The sequence below is a fragment of the Neopelma chrysocephalum genome, unplaced genomic scaffold (assembly GCF_003984885.1).
Source record: "Neopelma chrysocephalum unplaced genomic scaffold, ASM398488v2 Primary Assembly neopelma1_84, whole genome shotgun sequence".
NCBI classification, from domain to species: Eukaryota; Metazoa; Chordata; class Aves; order Passeriformes; family Pipridae; genus Neopelma; species Neopelma chrysocephalum.
This window is the reverse complement of record NW_020897746.1, coordinates 6,535,944-6,558,397: the sequence shown is the minus strand read 5'-3', so window position 1 is coordinate 6,558,397 and position 22,454 is coordinate 6,535,944. Positions and strand designations below refer to the sequence as shown.

Here is a 22,454-nt window from a genome sequence, read left to right as displayed (position 1 = left end):
ATACATATAAAGATACATAGATGCAGGTAATTAAAGTAGTGAGTGTATTAATAACCTACACAACACCACAGTGTCAATACCTCTTAGCCTGAAAGATACTTCCCAGCCTAATTTAGCACAGACTTTTTGCTAATGCTACATACAAATAGCAAAGTAGGAGATGCACCAACAGTTTAAAAGAGAATTTAAATCAATCAGCTGGCTGTACCTCATCTGCTCAGCAGGGAAGGTTCTTTTAAAAGTTGTGTTAGGAATGAAAGTACTGAAGAAAATGTACCAGCAAAATAAAGATCTTAGAAAGTCTGAATACATTTATTAATATGCAGTTGATCAAATGAGTCATTAAGCACCTAATGTCTAAAGTCTGTCTTGCTATATGGAAAACATAAGGAAAGTGAAACACATGCTAATTCCAATATATGTCCTATAAATTTCCATCTGATCTGGATTCCAGTGGAAAACCTCTGGCTTTTCAACCAAAGTGCTCTCTGAAAGAAGAGCTCTGAAATCCAGGCAGCTCCAAAGGTCAGTGCATCTCGATATAAGTCACTAGAAAGGATCTCAATTAGGCCCTCTGGATTTTAACATATTCAATTTTACGTTTTGAACCCACATAAAAAATGGAAGGAGCAATTTTTCATTGATCTGGATTTCTCACAAGTTTGTTGGCTTCTCTGCCATTTACAAGCTTTTGAATATTTATGTAAGCCTTGAGATTTTGAAAAGACAGCTCTTTTGACATCCCTTTAGCAGAGACAAAAATTATCCTTAGTGCGATTTTTTAATGCAGATTCCTCAAACTAAAAATCTCTTTATAGATTGCAAGACCAAATTAGGGTAATGAGATCTCCAAGCCCCAGTTATTCCCTCAATTACTTATTGACTTGGCCTAATTATAAACTAAGGTTAATAAACTAAAAGGAGCATGCAAATGCAATATTTCCCTCTTTCATGTAATGCTGGTGACTGTGTCACAGCCCAGGATGAGACTTGTCATCAGTGGTGCAAAGGTGGCTGTGGACATGCAGGGTTGTGAACAGTTCTGTGGTCAGACAGTGCAAGTCCGGCTTAAACACCCCAAAACATCCTTTTTACTCACTGGAGCATGACACAGGTACATGACACTTCACAACAAAATTGAGTTTTCTGCTAATAAGCCAAAGTCACTCCAGCATTTGCCACAGTGGAGACACGTCCGTGAGTGCTGTCAAAGCACTCACGTGGTTATTGTTAAAACACCCAACAGTGTGGAGTATGGGTCCCATTCTGTGTGTGATCACAAAGGATCTGGAATTTGCCAGGATCCCATCCCTGTTCCACCTGGCTGAAGGTACCTGTGGCTGTTGTGGCCTCACCTGCCAGGTCAGTGCATCTCACACGGGTCCTGCTCTAGGTGAAGTCTCCTAAAGTCCCACTACAACACAACTTTCTTTCACACATTCCCCTTCCACACTCCAGTTTGCCTACAAATATTCTGGTTGTAGGTACCAAGATACTACACAGAAAAGGTGACCACTGGGATGCAATCTGCTTTCCTACAGAAAAACATTCTTCAGTATGTCTTTTTTCACCCCAAACAGCAGGTAATGGATACTTCCATCAGGAAGCCCTTGGCATCGACATACATCCCCCACTTAAAATCCTCTCTGGTCCCTCAGCCTTCAACTAGTGGTGGAAGCAGAACCCTTGTCCAGTCTCTGAAGCCAGTTTTTCTACTTGTCTGTTTCAATAATTTGATTTTAATTTAAAAAAAATCGCAGTGAAAGTTATGGGATTAAATTCCCCTACTGCATATGATATAAACATAGTTGAAATATTTTAGATTAAGGAGGGCATAATTTCACTGTAAAGCTGGAGTCAACATGCACAGCAATTATTCATGCCAGACACCATAAATTTGGCTGCATCTGCTTTAGGCTTCATAGTTACTAACAAGCAAAAATCATTCCATTAATGGAGTAGTGGAAATACAATGAAGCACTTTATTATCCCTAAAAGGCAGCATGTGGCATATAGGCTCTGTGGGGTGTTACCAGTGTCCTTGGAGCAGCTTCATTCCTTCCCATCCTATGGAATATAATTATCTCAGAATAACCATGACCCTGCGGGTCCTCTATTAAAATTATATTTTGTTACAGAATGGAGTATACATTATTGAAGCACATTATTTTGATCACTGAAATTTGACATATTGTGCTCATTAGCCAGTAAGGCTGAATATTTAATTTATGAGGTTCACTCCACATTTTTTACAGATCAGTCACTTAAGGGAAGTAAACAGGCAAAACTGCAGAGGAGTGAATGGGAAAAGTTTTTACTGAAAACGGCGCTTTAAAAGCAGAAAAAAAGTGTGTCATGCCATCTGCTGATACGTGACACATTACATCAGGCAGGTAAATGGGTTAATTGGACTCATTAGCATCATTTCCTTTTTAAAACTTTTCAACTCAGAAGATGAAAAGATTATGTTAATCTTTACACTTCTCTCTTACATTTTACATTTTTCACACGGGCCTTTTTTAATCAAATATTGATGGTGATGCCTGTTGTTCTTCAAAGCCCAGCAATTAGATTGCAGCTCCCTCCCAGTAAGTGGTATTTCCTTATCTTTATTTCCCTCCCTTCCACAGCTTTTTTTTTCATAAACACAACATAAAGTCCATTGAATTGTTGCCAGAAAAGGCACTCTGGGTGTTTTGCTGATCTGATGGCCAAGCAACCTTCAGAGCCTGCATCCCCCAAACCCGGGGCTGGAGACCAGACACCTGCTCGACCCCTGGAACAGATCCCACCCCTCTGTCCCACAGCTGAATCCACCACTCCTGAAGTTAAACCCACGGATTACAGTCGCGTCACCCAAAACAGATTAGTTTTGATTTTCTTCCTGGCTGTGGCAATCCCGTGGGATGTAGGTAAAGGCTGTATGGGATGGGTGGACACTGCTCTCTGCTGGCAGCAAGGAAAGCGTGCAGGAAACAGCTGGAATTTCCCTTAAAAGTACCTTCAAAAATAAGGCATTTCCACTATTTCTTTCCATATTGTTGCATACAATGATTAAGCATTAAGGCAGGGAAAAGTTATTAGGTAAAATAACTGTTCAAATGAACAAATATTCATCAAAAGCACCTAAAACTGGATGCTCTGTAGAAAATAATTATTTAAATACAATTTAAAAATTCTCATGTGTATGTGTCTCTCTATGTGCATGCACAGAGAATACCTCAGGACAAGGATAGAGCTCTGAAAAGTTTGGAAAACTGATAGAACAATTATATCCTATTTGAATATGTCAGTCGTCTCTTAAGAGAAGGCTTCAAAAAACAACAATACCTGTTTAACAACCGTTAAATAACTTAGAAGACTAACTCTGTAAGATAATTTTATTTTCCAGCCTGGGTCCCCTCTAAGAGCAGCTGGAAGGTTCAAGACAACACCATAAAACTACTCCTAAATTTAACTGCATGCCATGAGCATGATACTAAGAAAATTAATGTTCTTGTGTCGCCACTTCTGTGAAGCAGGGGAATGTCATTCTAGTGCAGAGAGTTAAGCATTCTGCCCTAGCAGGTTGCCTTTGAAGTTCCAGTTTGGTTCAGTGCTTTGTCACTGGCCCTAAAGTCAGATTTCAAATCACAACCCCTGCCCTGAAGTCCATGTAAACTCTGTTTTCAAACCCTGGAGCAGTCTCAGCTTTGCACAAGGGAGATGAAGGTACTTACTCCAATCCAGTCAATGTAAATCAAGGAGGACAGTACTTTATATCACAGAATATGGTCTGGTCAAGATACTGTGAACAACCATCAAAAAACCCAAAAAGGTAAATGAAAGGAACTTGCTTGAGGGACTCAGAAACAAATGATTCAGTTTATTACCACATGGAGAAACCCAAGTTCAGGTGGCCTGAGCTAGAGGGTGAAATTCTCCATTGGAAGATCCTACCTAAGTATCAGGAGGAAAATAAACCAACTTGGCACTGATGCTGACTTACCCCAGTGAGACAAAAAACAATTGCATATTTATTTTTGCATTTTTTCTGCTGGACTCCAGGAGGAAACAGTGGAAGCCAGTTGGCAGATGATCGAAAATTGGTTATTACAGAACATGAAACTGGGACACAATGACTCCTTCAGCTCAATCCTTGGTGATTTGCTTCCCTCCACAGCACCAGGGCTTCATTGGACTATATCTATTTTCCTCCTAAAGAAAGGAACATCTAATATTGCAGATAAGATCCAAGGACACCAGAGCAGGCAGCCACACACAATTGATTTTCTTGCTCCCTTACATTCGGTGCTGCTCCACTGGCAGGTACTGACACAAGTCTAAAAATGTTCTTGGAACTAATCTTTAGACCACTCTTACTTGAAAAAAAATCCAAAATGTGTTATTGCACTATTTGTAAAGGCCCCAGGAAGCAAAGAGCCTTGAAGAAAGGTGACAGTGAACTGCAGGCGTGGCACAAGACAGAAAGGCAAAATACCCATCCCCATTCCTTCCCTTTTCCTCCTGCATTCCCTGCTTACATTTCTAGCATAGCTTCACCCTGAAACAGGCTTCTTTTTCTACTGCTTGGGGTTTTGAAGGCTATTTTAAAACAGACTGTAACGTGAAGATGTAGGACACAAAGGAAGCTCTGCAAAATACTTAGTTCAGGACTACTTGTGGGGACAAAAAGACGAAGGGAACAGGATATACAGTTAACTAGGACAAAACAAAAATGCTTCCATTAATGCAGGGTTAAAGAACATCATTGGGAAAAAAAATTTATCGGGATTGTTTTTTGTGGGGCTTTTTCTTTTTTTAATTTGGTTTTGGGATTTTTTGGTTGAGTTTTTTTAATTGTATTTTTTTCCCTAACAGTCATAAAGATCTGTAAAGTTTCAAGAGTTTGTGTTTCTTATGTATGCACTGACTTTGCTTGTGTTCCACCTTTCAAAGGGCAGAACTGGGACTTTTTTGTGGACACAGAACCAGCAAGTTATACCCCAGTAGGATTCAGAGCTCACTGAGAAATATAGTCTAGAATATATCAGCAGCATGTGCCCGTGTGGATGCCTTGCATCAAGATAAAGGGAGAGTATAATGCTGCTGGGGAATTATGTGCACAAAGCTCTGTGAAGCAAGAATTAAAAGTAATGAGATTAAATAGAAAATAACTACATCAGGAATATGTTAATAAATTAATTAAAGTCTACCAAAGTTGAACTGTTCCATAATTAAGGGTGAAGCCCATGAATGTTGCTGTGCTCTCTTCTACTCAGGGATTTTGCCACAGGTAAAATTACCTGTTTGAAAATTTTTCTAAATCTATGAGGAAAAATGGGGTCAACTGAGAATGTGGTCTGATCATTAACTTTGATGATTTTGGACTTCGCCGTTTTCTCAGACCAGCTTTATGGGTGATTTAATATGTTTTCTTTACTGCAGTCTCATTTCTAGTGCATAAGATGTTTTTTTTAAATCTTTTTTAAAAACAAGAGGTCAAGATTTAGTGCTGTTTCCACCTCCCAAAATTTGCTTGCTGAGTTTCCATCTTTATATAATTTTCAAGTCAAACTCACACAGAACAAAACAGTTACTTCACAGCAGAGCAAGAAGTGGCACAAAGCCCATCACACTGAAGGACTGAGCACCTGAGATTAGTCTGACACATTAAGGAAATTGTTATATAGCTCTTAACAGATCTTTTATGTGAGCCTTTTAAACTACCCTGTAACATTTTATCCAGTCTCCACATATAAAAAATAAATGCTGTGCTTTCTGGGGTAGCAGATATTGTTGACTGTTCCAGGCAGAGGCAATATCTTTCCCACAAGGTGCCCAGCCTTCATTTTAGGGGAATGTACAACATGCAGAAAATATCTCAGTAACCTCTGCAACTGTGACATTCTTCACTTGCAGCTTTGCTTTCCTCAAAACCAACTCAGCTGAGAGTGCAGAATGACAGTGCACCATCACTTTAAAGGCTCAGTACCATAAATATGGAGTATTGAGTGTGTAAAATGCATTTATGGATGCTGAGGATGAACACACCTGTGTGATTCTTTGTGCTAACTGTAAATGGTTACACTTGAAATGTTCACCTCTGAAGGTGATAAGACATTGGTTTTGTATATAAACCAGACAATATCATGCACTACAATAAAGAAATTCATATGGTGCTATGGTGGGCCATCAGCTGTGGAGCCTGGGCAAGTCACAGTCTCCAGAAAATAAAAAAAGTTCCTAAATATTTCAGTCTTTTCATTCAGATGCAATCTAAGTAGATGGAAAATATAAGACACTACTTCCTGTAGGAATCAAGTGCCCATAAAAGAAGTGCCCACTGAAAGTTGCTGGTGATGGTACGTGTTGATACCCTCAAGAAATGGGCATGTCCTGAAGGTGCAGTTTGGTGCTGGATCTCAGGTGGTTTATGCAGCTACTCTTCCCTTGGGCACACCCTCACAACAAGAAAACCAGCGTTTCACTTACACCTAAGAAGGCACAGAAAAGGGCAAGGCATTGAGGCATTGTATTTTTTGTATTGAAGATCTTGGGTTTTGCCCTGCCTGGTGTCCAGTCTGTGTGCCCAGGCAGGAGAATTTCACAGTCTCACTTCCAGTGTTCATCCCTCCCCGCGGGCCAGAAATGAGGAATGTCAGATGCTTCACTGCATTCCTGGTATTCTCCATCTGCAGCTGTGTGGGGAAATTCTGTTTTGAAACAGTCAATATCATCTCACTACAAGCACTGCATTTTTATGAGGGGAGAAATGAGAAAGACAAATGTTACTCCTGTTCATGAATTTGCCTCTTATCGTCTCCCTTCTCTGCTCTGTGCGGAGTTATTTGACTCATATTAGGGGTTATTTGGGTCACTTTTACCTCGAGAGAGAAAATAATGGCAACCTCATTTGAGATTTGTACCAATTTAAGTAAGGAAATGGATTCTGCATATTTTGCAAAGCTGCTAAATTTAACTGAGGGTTCAGTGAAGCATGAGCTTCCAAATGTGAGTAAGAGGCTCTAACCGCTTCCCCCTATTTGTTTTTAAACTACATTTGTTACTTATGATTAGCAATTTTGTGTCATTCATATGCAGTGTACTGAAACTGAATTCAATAAGCTGACCTTCTTCCACCTATTAAGTTAAACTTGGTATTTAATTATTATGCATGCCAAGTCAAGCAGAAAAACTAAGGAGCATTTATAAATAAAATCATTGTGGGTTTTTGCGATGAGTAGGAATATTTGTGTTTATTACTTCTCGTAGGAAATTTATTACTGCTTATTTTGGATTGGAATAAACACCAAAAAAAAAGAAAAAAAGAACATCTGTATCAAAGTGTAAAGAACCACAACAATCAAAAGCTGTTTAATCTCATCCATTTAGTTCTAGTGCACAGTCTGTTCAGTGCAACTTTTTACAACATACTGTGCAAGAAAACAGGTCATTTAAACTCAGTAATTAGTATTACAGAGAAAATGACACTGCAGCAATGTTAATTACTATAGTACTGATGTAGTATGAGATATAATACATAATAGTCATGTCTTTAATTTTAAATTGAAGTGCAACAAAGCATATTATTCCTATGCTTCCACTTCTTAAATTAAATGGATCTTATTCAAGTGTACATTTGTATCCATGCAGAATGTTTTAAAATAAATCATAGTTCTGCTTTAACTCAAACTGGCATATTTTACTTTCTAATGGCATAAATTAAGCAACTTCTTGATCTAGAAACTTTCCTGTGACAGTGGAAATCATGACAGAATTATATTCCATATGAAAAATTTCCACCATCATTTTCTTTTTCATTACAGCAGCTGTAAATCAGTTTGCAAATGAAGCACAACATTCAGTCTTTTTAAAAATAAAGATGACTCTCAGGGAGCATTACAGCTTTTGGAGGTGTAGTAGGACCTAGACACATATGATCAAATTGGAATTCATTCTGTACTGCTGTGGCTAAAAGATGTGGCAATTGTACCTATAAAATATTCATAACAAAACAAAGAGACTTGCAGAGCAAGACAGTGAAAATTTTTACCTGCAGCTCCAGGAGGAGTAGAGTTCCCTACTAATGAATAATTATGTCTCTGCTTTTTGCAGCACCTTTACTTTTGGGTAACTTTGTTATAAATATTAAAAGAAGGGAAAAAAAGAGGTAAATTCCAGATTTGTTCAAGTGTACTTAAATAATTTATGTCAGCTGAAATGTTCCCATTTTCAGTGCGGAAATTCTGTAATGAAGCCATTACTCAGACCTTGAATAAAAAGTGTTCTAAAAGCTCACTTATTTAAAAGTGTAACAATCCCATTCACCATGCTAACAATGTGCCCCTGGCTAAAATGTGTACATGTGGATTTAGCAAAATATTTGAATATACAATATAAGATTCAAAGGAGAAGTTGGAGTGTTACCTCAGGTCGGTTATTTCATCTCCCAACCAGACGCGTCGCTACATTTGAACAAAGGTGTGAGAAGAGCAAAATCCTTGAGTACATACAACCAGTTTCTAAGATTTGCAGATTATTTCTTTAAAAATGCCTTTTTTTTTTTCCCCCCTACCCGTTTTAGGTCAGTGGGACAATGTATAACACAGGGAGACACGTATCTCTACGATTAGACAAAGAGCATTTGGTCAACATTTCTGGAGGGCCGATGACGTACAGTCACCGCCTGGAGGAAATCCGGTTACACTTTGGGAGCGAGGACAGCCAGGGATCAGAGCACCTCCTCAACGGACAGGCCTTCTCTGGGGAGGTAGGTCACCCTCTTGGGAGGTACCAATATGAATTACTCGCTTTCCATTTCTGGCTGAAGGTACTTGCAAATTAATTTGTCACCGTAAAAAATGGTTTCCCTGTATCCGTCCTGAAAATCGGGGAATTGGGTTTTTTCCTCGCCCCTGTGCTGCAAATCGTGTGATTTGTATCTAAGAATGAAAGTGCTGTGTTTATTGTATGCAGAGACAGCCTCTATTCTCATCTGTGCTACTTACAAAGTAATCAAGTCTCTTCTGATGGGTCCTTTATGTCTCTTGTAAACACAAATATGAGATTAACCACAAAGTAATATTGGAAGTGCCTCCAATTTGTATAGAAGTGCTGGTTTTGCTACTCACTGGTGTGTAACACTCTACACTGAGTATCATCCTGCCTTTGATTCATGCAAAAATAAGGAGGTACTTAATTTCAGAGATGGTTCCACAGAACTCTGCTCAAGAAATAAGGTTGACTGCACAAGTAATCCCTGGCAGAATTAGAACCTGTGTTTTGAACACATGTCTATAAGTATCCCAAGAAAGACCATAACTTCATGATCCTGATACCTGTTGCAGAATGGCCCGTTACTCCTGCTGGGTAAATATTATAGTGTCTTATGTGGAGTACTTTTTCAAGATGTAAATTAGAGTTTGCAAACTTTCTGGGACAAACAGGGCAGAATCTTTCCATTTTTCTTATGTAGGAACATTTTTTACAAAGAAGAGATGCATGAGGTTTGCAGTACCCCCATCCTTCTTCAACTTGGGCCACGGCTGTGAACTGGCCAGCATGCAACTGTACTCCACTACTCAAAATAATGCTTCAGAATAACTGTATATTAGTGTGGGGGTCATTTTTAAAGATAAAATGGCTATCCCTGTTACCATTCTTTCAGAATACCAAAAAGAATATTTTTCTGATCATAAAGCACTTATTTTCTTGGAGATGAGTAATCAACTTGACATGTGTACTATCCATCACAGACTCTGGTGATGAGTCAGTTAATGTGTGGCATTTTCTTTGGCACTGAGCAACAGCAGTTATTTTAGAGTAAGAAATTAATTGCAGAGTTGCCAAATGATGGTGTTATAATTGATGGAAATCATTGGCTTTGTTTTATAAGCTACATAAATGTATAATACAGCCAGTGGCAGCTTTTGCATGAAATTACTCATGTCTGACACAACTGAATTCTGGTTGCCTTCATTAAATTCCATGATAAGTGAATATATAAAATATTGCTCCTTTAAGAGCTGAAAGTTAAGTATGCTTTAGTAAATAAAGTCTTTGCTGTTCAGACTTACAGAAAGCAATATTCAAACAACAGAAAGTTGACTGAACAAGAAAACAAAAATCTAGTTGAAACATACCATTGTACTTGATATGATGTATCAGCATCATTTCAGATGTTTTTAAAAGAGTTTTTAAGTTATAAATTCATCAGTCCTAGACTATAACAATGAAAAAATGTAGAGCCTTGTTTGGCAATATTTAATGTTGACACTTAATAGGTTCTTCTGGTTTTGAAAGTAGGAGTTCCGAAGTACTATTAATATTTGGTATTTGCTAACAGAGACCTCAAGTTTTCCTTAATAAAAGCAGAAAACCCAGCTAAGTGGAAACTGCTGTCAGTCAGTCAGGCAGGCACAGCTGGATCTACAGCATGTGCAGGATTCCTGTAGTTATGTGAGTTCCCCCTGCAGTGAATAGGAGGAGATTAACATCTTCAAAGGATGATCAGTTCTGATAGCCAGAGGTACATCTCTTAGGACAGGACAAATCACTTTGTGGAGATGCATCTCCCGTGACAACAGAGAATAGACAAACAACAGGCTGAGGAGTTTAGACAAGACACCTACTTTTCAGATGCTGAGATGGTTCTGTCCTTTGAGGATGTGCTTTTCAAAGTTTCAAAAAGCTGTTTTGGGCAGCTGGACAGGTAAGTTTCAGTAAGGTCCAGTATTAATTACTGATTTGAACCTACATCTGCACAACTAAGTCTTATTTACAGAACACATACTGTTCCCAAAGTACAATCACAGATGCAAATCAATCATGCTGAACAGAATGGCTGCAAATTTTCAGAGAAAGACAGCAACTAATGGTGTCTCTTGACTGTACATCCACCCATACAAGTGCTGTCTGTGTAAATGAGTGATTTTTGATAAGCTCTTAGCACTAGAAGGTGAATTGTCTACAGTTCCCAGCAACGAGTGAGAAAGCTGTAAACAAGCCAGCTGACTTCCTGATAGAGTGTGTGCTCTATAATGTAACGTGTGCTTTCAAGACTGTTGCTGCTAATTACTATTCACTTCTGCACTGGATAATGCTGTCAGAGGAGATGGGATAAAGAAAAATAACTGCATAGGCTCATTAGTTTAATTTAGCTGGTGCAGGTAAGAATAGCAATGAATGTTTGCTGGCTTAGGCTTTAGCAACCAGAGAAAAATCATTGCAGGGTTGCGGTGTGTGACTGCTAATTGCACACTGAACTCCCATGGCACTGCCTCCTTGCTGCTGGTCTCAGTTGTGTTGGACAAACCCCCCGTGGATTTTACCAAAACCTCTGTTTTGCCATGGAAACAATTCCTGAGGATGAAGTTACCCAAGAAGTGTGATCCATTCCAGTAGATCACAATCAGATTATTCCTACTACTCCTTCCTCCGCTCCCATCCACATCTCTCCCCTCATTTTCACTGAGGTCTCCAAGACTTATCAAAGTCAGCACATTGCAGAGAGAGGAAGGGAGCCTGGGGAGAGGTCAGGGGAGAGGGCAGCACCTCTCCCTCACAGCACTGGCAAACTTAGATTGGCTCACATAGACTGAAATTAAATCCAGGAGCAGACAAAGCAGAAGCTTTTAAACAGCCCTGATATGTCTTGAACCAGCTGCAATGTTCTCTACACATGTGGAAATCCAATCCAACAGCCATACTAAGGAAGCACTTTGTTTTAGGGACTTTATTGCCTAGTAAAGGTGTTCTGCAAGGGGGCAGGCACCAGAGCAAGCTGGAGAGCACTGGAGTGGGACCATGGCGTGAAAAACAGCCCAGAAATAGCAAATTGCTTCAAAATGTACTGTGGTCTGAATGATACCAAGAGGCTTGTAATTTCCAGGCTTTAATATACAATCTCAAGAGAGATCTCCACAATAATCTGGTTACCTTTTAGCCCCCAATTATCACTTTAGTATAGACAGAATAACTGAACAAACATCCAAACAGTTTGAGTGTAAAGGCTTTAAAACTGTGTATCAGATTATCATCAATATGTTTGGCACTGGTAAGTGGGAAGGCAGGCAGGCTTTGGAATGCTTAAATAAATAAATCAAGCATTTACTTGTCCCTATGATGCAAACTTGAGCGTGTTTAGTTCCCTGTTCTTTGCATAAGCATCCTACTGTATTACAACGATTAAAAGAAAATCTTGGCTTAAGCAAAGTCTCCAAGTAAGACACCAATCATTTGTGTCTTCTGTCTAATGCCTCCATGCAAAAGGGGTTTTAATGCTTCAAGTCTGTATCATTTAATGACAAAGACCACTTTCCCTTCAGACAGCAGCAGCACAAACAGCAGAACTGACCAGAGGGCTGTTGTTCAGGCACTGTCTGCCTTGTTAAAATATAAAGGTAACCTCTAAAAAGGTTCATGGTGAAAATGGGACTCTTTGACTTTACCATGTGGCAAAGTCATAAAAATCCAAACCACTTTTTTCTTCTAAGCATAAAAATGAAAAATGTGCTGCAGGAGACCTCCAATCACTTTCTGGCTCTGCCTTGTAGCAGCCTTATCAGTGCAAAGGCAGAAAGTCAAGGAGCTTAATTATTTGGGGTTATGCACTTTTCACAAGCTCAATGGTTGGAAACTTTTAAACAAGAGACCACAGTCCACCACACATGAAGAAAGAAATAGATTTCTTCTCTTCCCACCCTTCCAAAAACCCAAGGACAGATTATAAACACACAATGACTTCATCTGCTACAGGAGAAGTAAAATGAAAGTGAGAAGAGGATCTAAATAAATGGATACATATTGCAAGCTGTACACACAGCTTGGAACTGAGATTTACTTTTGCTGCTGCTAAAAAAGCCACTGAGAAAAAAAAAAGAAATACAAGAAAATGGGAATCAAAAAGAGAAGGTGAACATTCTGAATCATCAGTCTCCTCTAGCTACTGCAAATTCTTTAACTGCAGGCGTGTCTCTGTGAGTAGGGAACTTCTAGTGATAGTAAAGGATTACTTATGAGAGAGATCAGTGTCTCAAATCCAACTTGTGATCTTTTTGGAAGCAGGACTGTCACATAGACAGCCTATGAGAACCATCCAGCCAGCTGAAATAATTTAATCCAGCCTGCTGCAGAATTGGAGTGCTCTGAATTGTTAAATCAGAAAGAGTAGCTCTGCCACTGAGACCTTCTGTGCACCTCTGACTTGCCTGTGCAGTTCCAAACAGCCTCCTCAAAAACCTGGTGGTGGTATCATTTATGGAAGGAACCATGGCTTGCCCTTGGATTGTGCTAGTACATAGTCCTTTGTCTTCTTTTGAAGCCTTTTTTGGAAATGGTGCAGGTCCTTTTTAAGTATTTCAGCCAGAAGAAAAGTTTACTGTACTCCAACACTTATTAATTTTGAAAAATAAGCCTCTGAGGAAAGTACCAGATGAGGGAACACATGTTTAATGGAAGGGGGGAGGGCTTAGTAAAATCTCTATAACCTTCAGATTAATGTTCAGCTTCAAAGGAGAAAGTCAATAGGATAACAAATTAAATTGATATAGAAACAGAATATAAATCAGGAAGAGGTGGTGGTATTGTCATCACTAAAGTATAAGGAGTCTGCTCACAAGAGTAATTCAAAACCAGTGGGAGATGAATATGTGCTGCAGTTGTAAGAATTCACTTCTGTCCTCCCTAAATAATGTAGGTGGCTTCACCCAAAATTTTATAAAATATCCATAAGAAACAGATTTAAAGTCCAAAAGACACATCACAGAATCACAGAATCTTCTGAGCCAGACGGGACCCACAAGGATCATTGAGTCCAACTCTTAAGTGAATGTCCCATACAGGATTACTGTGTTTTTCTAAAACAAATTCAATTTTATGTTTTAAGTTAAATAGGATTTTATTGCTTGTCAGAAGAACAGAAAATAGGATTGAACAGTATATTATCACAGATTGAGGAATATTCACACCTGACTGTGGTCTGGTAATTCAAGAGCTCTGAATCACCCAATGGAAATTCCTTTTTATCCTCCATTGACTTTTGAAGGAAATGAGGCTCTAAAAGAAAGATCCATTTTGGTAGCAGCCTGCCTGGTCTGTCTCCCCTCCTAAACTACATGGGGATGAAATGACCTCCTCTCCCTCTGGGCAGCAGAGCCCTTTGGATTTGGAAACATCATCCCTAGGGAAAAAACTGGTCCAAGGAAGAATGCTGCTGAGATAAGCTGGACGGCAAATCTTGCAGGAGGCAAACTTGGAAACCTCTGTTGTTTTATAAAGTAAAACATATGAAAAACATTTCCAAACATTCCCAAAATACTTCTCAAAATACAATGAGATGATAAATCAAGATTCTAAGCAAAAGTTTTGTTGACTAAGAAGTCCTTAAGGTGTGAAGGCTTATGTAGGCTTATACACTTACTGTACTTACTAAGGATTATACACTTACTGTACCTGAAACCAGCAATAAAATGGTAGGTGACAATAGGACAGTACGAATGGAAGAGGAAGATAAAAGGTAACATTTATTTTACTGTGTATTTTTGTGTCAGATACAGAATGCTCTATTACAGAACCGCTGCATGAAATAATATGCAATAATTAACCAAAATCTGCTCTTACAAATAGCTGATTTAGATTAAGCAGCCTGTTAAACTGTTGGACTATGGCCTCACTTCCAGGACTGTCACTGAGAGTGAGCAGAAGCCAGAGGAGCAGATCAGGATGCTCTGAGGCTCCAGGCAGAGTAGAAAACCCAAACAAAATCCCTTAAACTCCCCGTCAAAGTGCAGCTTTTAAACGAGCCTCCTGCTCACAGAACATCCCCCACTGGAGCTGCCACCTGCTCTCCCAGGAAGAGCCCTCATTCCCTCTTGGCTGCAGGGAGTGCAGGTATCTGGGAAAGCATCCACACTCCTGCAGTCCTGCAAACTCTGCCTGAACCTCAATAGCTTCAGTGAAAGTGAGGGATTGGAAAGTTTGGGGCACCTGCAGATTGAACAAATAAACTTATCCCCCAGTGGCTACATAGGAATATATAAAGGGGAAAGCTACAAAATGTAAAATGTATGCAGCTGTCTGGAGATACTGCAAATAATTTCCCAAAATCTAATAGTGAATATCTGAATGCCAGGTTTTATTTCTCAGATTTCTCCTATTATTTTGTTCTTAAAGAATTCAGAGTATATGAATTGTACTTGTTTAACTGCTGCTTTGTTGATGGATAAGAAACAGGTGTGCAGATAAAAATGTAAACTAATTGCTGCACACAACTCCATTTACTTGATTTTGTGTTCCATTAGATTTTTGTGGTTGTTTTTTTCTTTTTGTGACAGATTTTCAGTATGATGTATAAACTTAAATGGATTATGGACAGAATTAGGGGAGATGAAATGACAGAGTGGTTCCTTGAAACCAAAAGTTGGAAATGGGTGCAAAGCCATCTAAACATCCATGGCTTCATGGCAGCAACAGGAACATTAAGATACCAGTGAGAACAATGTGCTGACATCCAGATAAGTTGTAAGCAGCAAATAGGCAACAATTAAAATGCAGTTGGTGTTTCTTACCCAGGAAGCCTCTCCTTTTGAACTACTCTATTGGAGAGCACAAGAAAGATGACTTTCCAGGAATATGGAACAGAAAATTTTGTGGTGTATTTTACATCAAAACGCAGTAAACTTCCTGCCCTGGCTACATGCTAAAAATACATCTTAATCCTTAGTGACCTTCAAAAGCAGTTTCTTCTTTAACTCTGTTGAAGTGGAATAGTTGACTTTTAACTTATGTTCCTTCCTGTAATTTTTTGGCCTAGACAGTCATCTTCAAGTCATGGGTAATATATGCTTGTTAAATAAAAAAACCCCAGAACTCGAGAGCCAGGAGAAGTTATAAAATCAACCCAGAGGCGTAGCAACTATAAATCACTGATCATAAATGTATAAATAGAAAAAATACACAGCAAGTACAACTCATTTTTATATCAATGGCTGCATTGCCAGGCAGCACCAGGGCACTCCTGCAGTCAGGATCTTACATTTAGTGCTGTTGTAGTCATACTGCTATTTTTAAAGGAAAATTAGATTCTAGAAATAGCCTGTTTTATCCTTCCCTTGGGAAAAACCCTTAATTACACAAATCAAGTTATATGATGTCCAAACTTTATATCAGCAATAAAGAATTTTACTTCATGTATAATCAGCTGCTCCTATCATAAATACCATTCCTGTTACTTTTTCACCTTTCTAAAACTTGATTAGCAGTGGAAATACAAATAAGACTTTTAACTGTTTTGGGGGTTTTTTTGGCAAGGGGAAGAATTTACAGTTCATACTATAGGCCTAAGTGTGCACTTTATGATAGGTAGAACAGGAGAAGTTTAATGGTTTTATTTGAAGCAAGTTGTAATGGGATGTTTCTCTTGGTGTATAAGGCTCAGAAATTCAGTTATTGCCCCAACAGGAATCAGGATTGGACCTGATGCAGCTGTGGCTCTTCAAAGATACAAACTAAGAAAAAGATACAGGGGGAGAAATTATGTATTTATGTCTTTAGCAGAAAGACTGACAATAACATATAATTGAAAGGAACAGTCGTTTAATTTTATAATCCCAAACAATCATTAGATACCATCTGGAGATTGAATGATGCTTTAGAACAAGTGTTTAACCCCTTATAAAATTTGAGATTAAATTTCAGGTACCCAAATAGGATTTTGATCTTTGCTTCAGGCTTGCATTTTTTCATTTTGTCAGATTACTGGGGTATTTGTGTGGTCATTGGAGGTGAAAACTCACGTTTCACTTTCACATCAAATAAATGAAGCTCCATAGATACTGTTTGCTGTATACTGAAATTTAAGAAACTGCACTGGCAGACTTTTAGAGGGGTGGTTTGGGGTTGTTTTTCACTGTCAACACATACAGGGGTGTTCCTAGCCAGAAAACTTTCCTTTGTTGGAAACTACTTTTCTGAATCTTCTGAGCTCTCCATGCATTAGCAGAACTGCAGGAGCTGTCCAAACAAACTGCAAGCTCTATGGCAACGTCAGCTTGTATTAATATACGTGTGACACAGCAAAATATCTGCTGCAGGGAATAATAATACTGAATTTCTTAGATGCTGAGTGAAACAGATCCCTTTAGTAATAAATATATTTTTTGCACATGTTTACTTTTTGGTTACCAACTGTTCTCTTTTTTTGGAGGGAGTGAGAAGTGGAAGAGAGTGTCAATGTACTGAGAGCACAGTCTGTCACCGACTATAATCTAAATCCCTTTGGTGCCTCAATTTTAAAATCCAGCATCATAAAGCAATAAGGTGGAGTTTTTCTGCTTAGAGTAGCAGCTGTAGGATTTGCTCTTTTAAACCACTGGGACATGAAAACATTCAGCTCTCTAAACCTCCAGTGTCACTTATGAACTGTTCGCTTTGCCTCATTCCAAATTATTATCATTTGCTTGTGGTGACTTCACTTGTTTCAGGATGATTCTTCTTTAATTAAAGAGTAATTTACCTCTGTAGGCAAAAAAAACTACACTCATTTTGAAATGGCTTTTATGTTTTATGTTACTTGGTAATCATTTTTCCACTACACTTTCCGTAAGTTTTAACTTTTCCCCCAAATATATTTAAAGTAACATTCCAAAGAAAGGAGGAATCAAGACAAACTTCCTGTACAAAAGCTCTTGCAGCTACTACAGACAACCAGAAAATAAAATAAAAAGTAAGCATGTGAATTTTTATCATTTTTACAATTTACCAAAATGATAAGCAGGGAGCAATTACTGCAAACATTATCTTGGACAAATGCACTTTGGGATAAAACTGGATGCTTTGGTGTTTATTTACTAACCATGGACATCAGACTGCCATAACTGCTAATACCCTGTTTGTTAGCCCAGTCTATCCTAACTGGCAGTGCCTGTGGACTGGAGGATGGATGCTGGGGATCAGATCCTAAACAGGAGAGCCCAGAGTTAATGACAGGTGAGGCACAACACTGAAGATACAATGAAGTTCCTCAGGCCCCTTTGGTGCTGAGCACTCACACCACATGTCTCTGTTGCAACAACTCATTAAATGACCAAGTGGAAGCAAAACCAACTAGTTCTGAGGTCAAGAATGGCCCTTGTACTCAGAGAGTGTCAGTTTGGAAACTCTCTTCTTCAGCAATTTTTATGTTACTCTCTAAAAATGGAAGAGCTTCAGACAATGAACGTGACCCTAACTTTGAACAGTCCAAACTTGTTGCCAAAGTCCTCCTGGGGGAGACAGGAGTTCCTGGCTCATACCCGTGGCCAAATCAGGCAGGTCCTCCCCATCCCACGTGGATGTGCTGCTCCCTGTGACTTGGGACCTGAATGCTTGGGAGGAACCACATCCTTCTAGGTCCCAACTCCAGCTCACAACTGGCCCTCCTCCCTCATAATAATCTCTGCTTTCAAACACTCAGGGGCAGCTGTGAACCCTCACCATCAGCTCTCTGACCTTCAGTTTATTTCTGTAGCTTCTGCTACTCCTTCACTGGGCCTTTGTCCCTCACCTCAGGTTTAACAGTTTCTTATGAGGCATTTTAATATCTTAGTAAAAAGCCAACTAAGTTGTGTCATTTCTAGCTACCTTTTTATTACATTTTCAGGAAATGCTGGGAGGTTGCAGAGTTACAGTTTTTATTTAGCATGAATGAAACTGTCTTGACCTTCCTCCATCACTGCAGACCTTTCCTGGCATACACTGCCTCCCAGAAAGTCAAAATACTTTAAATTTGAGGTATTTCATTTTAACCATCTAGGTAATTTCAACACAGACTAAGAAGGAAATACTTCTAAATTTCGTTTTCTTTAGGCAAAATTGTGATAGATAGTGGAATAGGATATTTTACAAACAACAAAGGAAAGCAAAATTCAATTCTGTTATCATTTCAGAAGCATGTCTTTCTAAAATTATTACATTTAGAACAGTTGCTCAGGCATAGCTACCCTTAAAATAGCATGTGAGTGATAGCAGCCACAACAGCATCAGTGCTAACACTGTGCAGAATTAGAATTGACAAGGTTAAACCACATTTATTTGAAGTCCATTTTCTTTCCACTTATCTTTTAATATCTCACCTTTATCTGTCTGCATTCTTATCTCTGTATGAACTAACTGAACATTACTGCATACACCTGCCAAGATTTGGTGGATTAAAACTTAGGAGAAATTAATTCATTACATTCAGCTACTTTTCAGTGGTTTGGTTGGGTTTGTTTTTTTTTAATCCAACCACCATGGAAACATTTTGTAACTGACAATTTGCCACAGGCACATTAGAAAAGTACCATATACAAGTTATTACTCTGAAAGTTCTATCAAAGGCAAAGAGAGTTCTGGATTTTAGCAAGAAAGGGCAAGTCCATTACTGGCCATCTCTTTCCATCATCTCAAATTTTAATTACTCTCTCTTATCAAACTATGAACATACTCCTGCCATCTAGTCCCTGGAAATTCTGCTAATAACAGAACCAGTTGGCAACACAGCCTTAATCTGCTTAACCTTCAGTGTAGGACTGGCCAGAAACAGCTGTCACATTCTCTCAAATGTGACATTCCTATGAATCAAAAACCTTTTTTTTTTTTATTTTTCAAGCCACGTTAAACGTAAACAATACACATTTAGCCTATTTTGTTACATAAATTTCTGGTCTTTTCACCTGTAGCAATTTCTTTCCCGTTTCCTCTGCCAGTCAAAGCACAGAGTGATCAAGGCCTGAGCTATCAGTCCCATACAGCACCTCCAACCCAGCCCAATGCTTTGAAGTCTACATCCAAAGCACAGCATGTAGGTATGGTCCCCAGAGGCCTCTCATTTTCCATGCTTATATAGGAATTAATCTTGCAGCATCCCTGGCTACAGGAGCTCAGCCACCCAATTCTCATTACCCGCTGCTTTTTTTGCCTCCTGCCACGTAAGTCTGAAACACCCTGGTGAGGTTGTGCAGACAAAAGTTTCTTCCTCCTGCTCCAATCCACCAAACTCTCAGCTCAGAACTTTCCCTGCACTAAAATTCAGTACATAAAGCATTAGAGGAGCATGGCTTTCAAACTGGGGTTCTGCTAAGATTCTCCAGAAGAATCCCTTTTTTTTTTTTATTTTGAGAGAGCAAAAAGTTTGTGGTAATATACGTAAATGATGAATTAGCATACTTGCCTGAAATAGGGAATTCTGATTCAGAAAATGATAAAAGACTTCTTAGAACTAACTGTACCACTGTTAGTGCTTTAAAAGGGAGGTTAGTGTTCATTGCTTGCTCTCATAAAAAACAGGGAAGGGTCAATAAAATATCACAAAAATGTGCTACCAATAAAAACATAATTAAAAACACATAAAGCATTAGCAGAACAATCCACCACAGCTGAAACCTGAAGTCCTCTTAACACACATTCCTTTGGCAGGACATGCCTGTACTTCAAAGACAAAAACTAATAATCAGAGAGACAGACAGAGCTCTGGTCCCAGTCCTGCACGGTGTGAAATTACTTTGTGGCTTTGAGGTTTGTGGACTGTTCTAGAGACTATTGTGGCACTGACCTGTGGAGCCAGTTTTACTCAAAATACAAATTGCTGCACCAAGACTGCTCTGGTTATTGTAGATTTTGGCAGATATTGTTCCATTTGCACCTCCAGAGCAGTGGTCACAGGGAGATGTTTCCAGAGAGGGGGCTCATGGATGAGCCTGGGAGGGAGAATGGTGCTGCTGTGGCTTGAACAGTGCACTCCATCCCTCCCCCTTCCTGCTTTAGGCACAACTGGTGCCATAAAAGAGGCATCAGACAGGAATAATTCCATGTACATCCAAGGCTGTCCTGACCCTGGGAGCTGTGTTGAGTTCTCTGTGGAAGTCTTAAAGCCCCCGTGCTCTTGGTCCCCAGATTGTCCCTTTGGCAGTCTGTCTGTGTGCTCAAACACGACTTTATTCACACTCAGCCCTGCTGAGGGGAGGGACATCCCAGGAAAACCAGCTGGTTACTGAAGGTCAGAGGGATGGAGGCACCAGGTCTCCAGGCTCTTGGCTGCACCACAAGACAAACTGGCAGGAAATCAGGTAGGTTTCTGACAGTCTCAGCTTGTCTTTCAGAAAAATTTCTTTGAAATCAAGTTCCCTCCACGAGGTACTTTGGTTTTGACATATAAGCATTTTCCAGCAAAACCCTGTTTCAGCAAAAAAAAAAAAAAAATCCCAACTAGTTCTGCTTATGATCAGTGTAAGGCCTTATTCTGTGTGAAGCCCAAGGGTGTGTTCAGTTAAGAGGATTTTCACTGTTTGATTTATAGCTTAGAGCCTCCCCATCTACTGTTCCTAAGTCACAAAAAGGCACAATAGAGGAGCTGTTCTTCCTCCTGACTGGTAGAGCCATTCCCTGGGGCAGTTAATTAGAAAGAAAAAAAAAATCACCCTTATTCTTCCAGATTCTAATGAATGTCAGTCTGTTCTATTCTCGTAGGATTTTCTTTTAGAAATCCAGGAAAATGATGAAAGGAAAAATGGCAGGGTAAAAAAAAAAAAAAGTTCCAAAAGCCTTTTTCCTGTGGCCTATTTGAAAATACATTCCTATTTTTTAGATGTACTCAGTACTGAAGATGAACACTTCAAAGTAGGTTGGAAATCTTTTGTTAGAATTTTGAGCTTTCAGGCAGCACATTCAGGGCCTCTCCCCACAAATCTCCATGTGCATGAACACCCCCATGGAAAGAAGTGAAACTATGGGCATGCTGACAAATGTAAGGTTGGGATGTGTGTTTGCAGTGCAGTTGTTACCTCAGGACCCCAATACTGTGGGTCACCATACAAGAAAAGCAGGATGCAATCCCTAGGATTTAAAATATTTAATCCATCTCAATTTAAAATGTGATCTCCACCGTGAATTTATATATGCATTTCATTTCTTCTTATTTGATGCACACAAGGTATTACCAAATTATGAAGTATCTAGAAATTGCTAATACTGTAGAAATTACCAAGAGATTAGAGTGAAAAGAGAATTTTTAAGAGGACACAGGCTTCTTTCCTAGCAGAGAACACCACATCAGTTCTGTGATGCCATCCGTCTTTCAAATGATCTTGTAAACTTATCAATATTTTGGTTGTGATCATCAAACAATCTTTGGGCAGCTTGAAGTCGATCAATTTTACCTGTGTGCTGCTAGATGGTATTCCTTATTTTGTGCTCTGAAAGTGGCAGCTTATAACTCAAAGTGAATGACCATTATTAAATCTAAAGATGTACACCATTTAAAATAAAAAAATAATAATAATAATAATTGGAGAATTCTAGAAAACCATCACTGAGCTGAAAATCTGTCCTTTAATGTTTGTGAAGAGGAAAATAAAAGTGCAATGGAGAGCTGGAAGAGACCATCTGTCTCCTTTTGGTGTGTTTTGTTTAGAGTTGGGCCTGAACCAAAAACCTAATTCAGACATGTCCAGTGTTTG

The 22,454-nt window shown here is 39.1% G+C and overlaps 1 protein-coding gene across 1 annotated transcript in view; it reads left to right on the top strand.

The window, feature by feature from the left end:
• The window catches only part of CA10 (carbonic anhydrase 10), a 187,129-nt gene that overhangs the window by 138,317 nt on the left and 26,358 nt on the right, over nt 1-22,454 (top strand). The window contains exon 5 of the mRNA XM_027691638.1: nt 8,567-8,752. Coding sequence (XP_027547439.1) covers nt 8,567-8,752 — 186 coding nt within the window. The remainder of the gene's footprint in view (nt 1-8,566; nt 8,753-22,454) is intronic.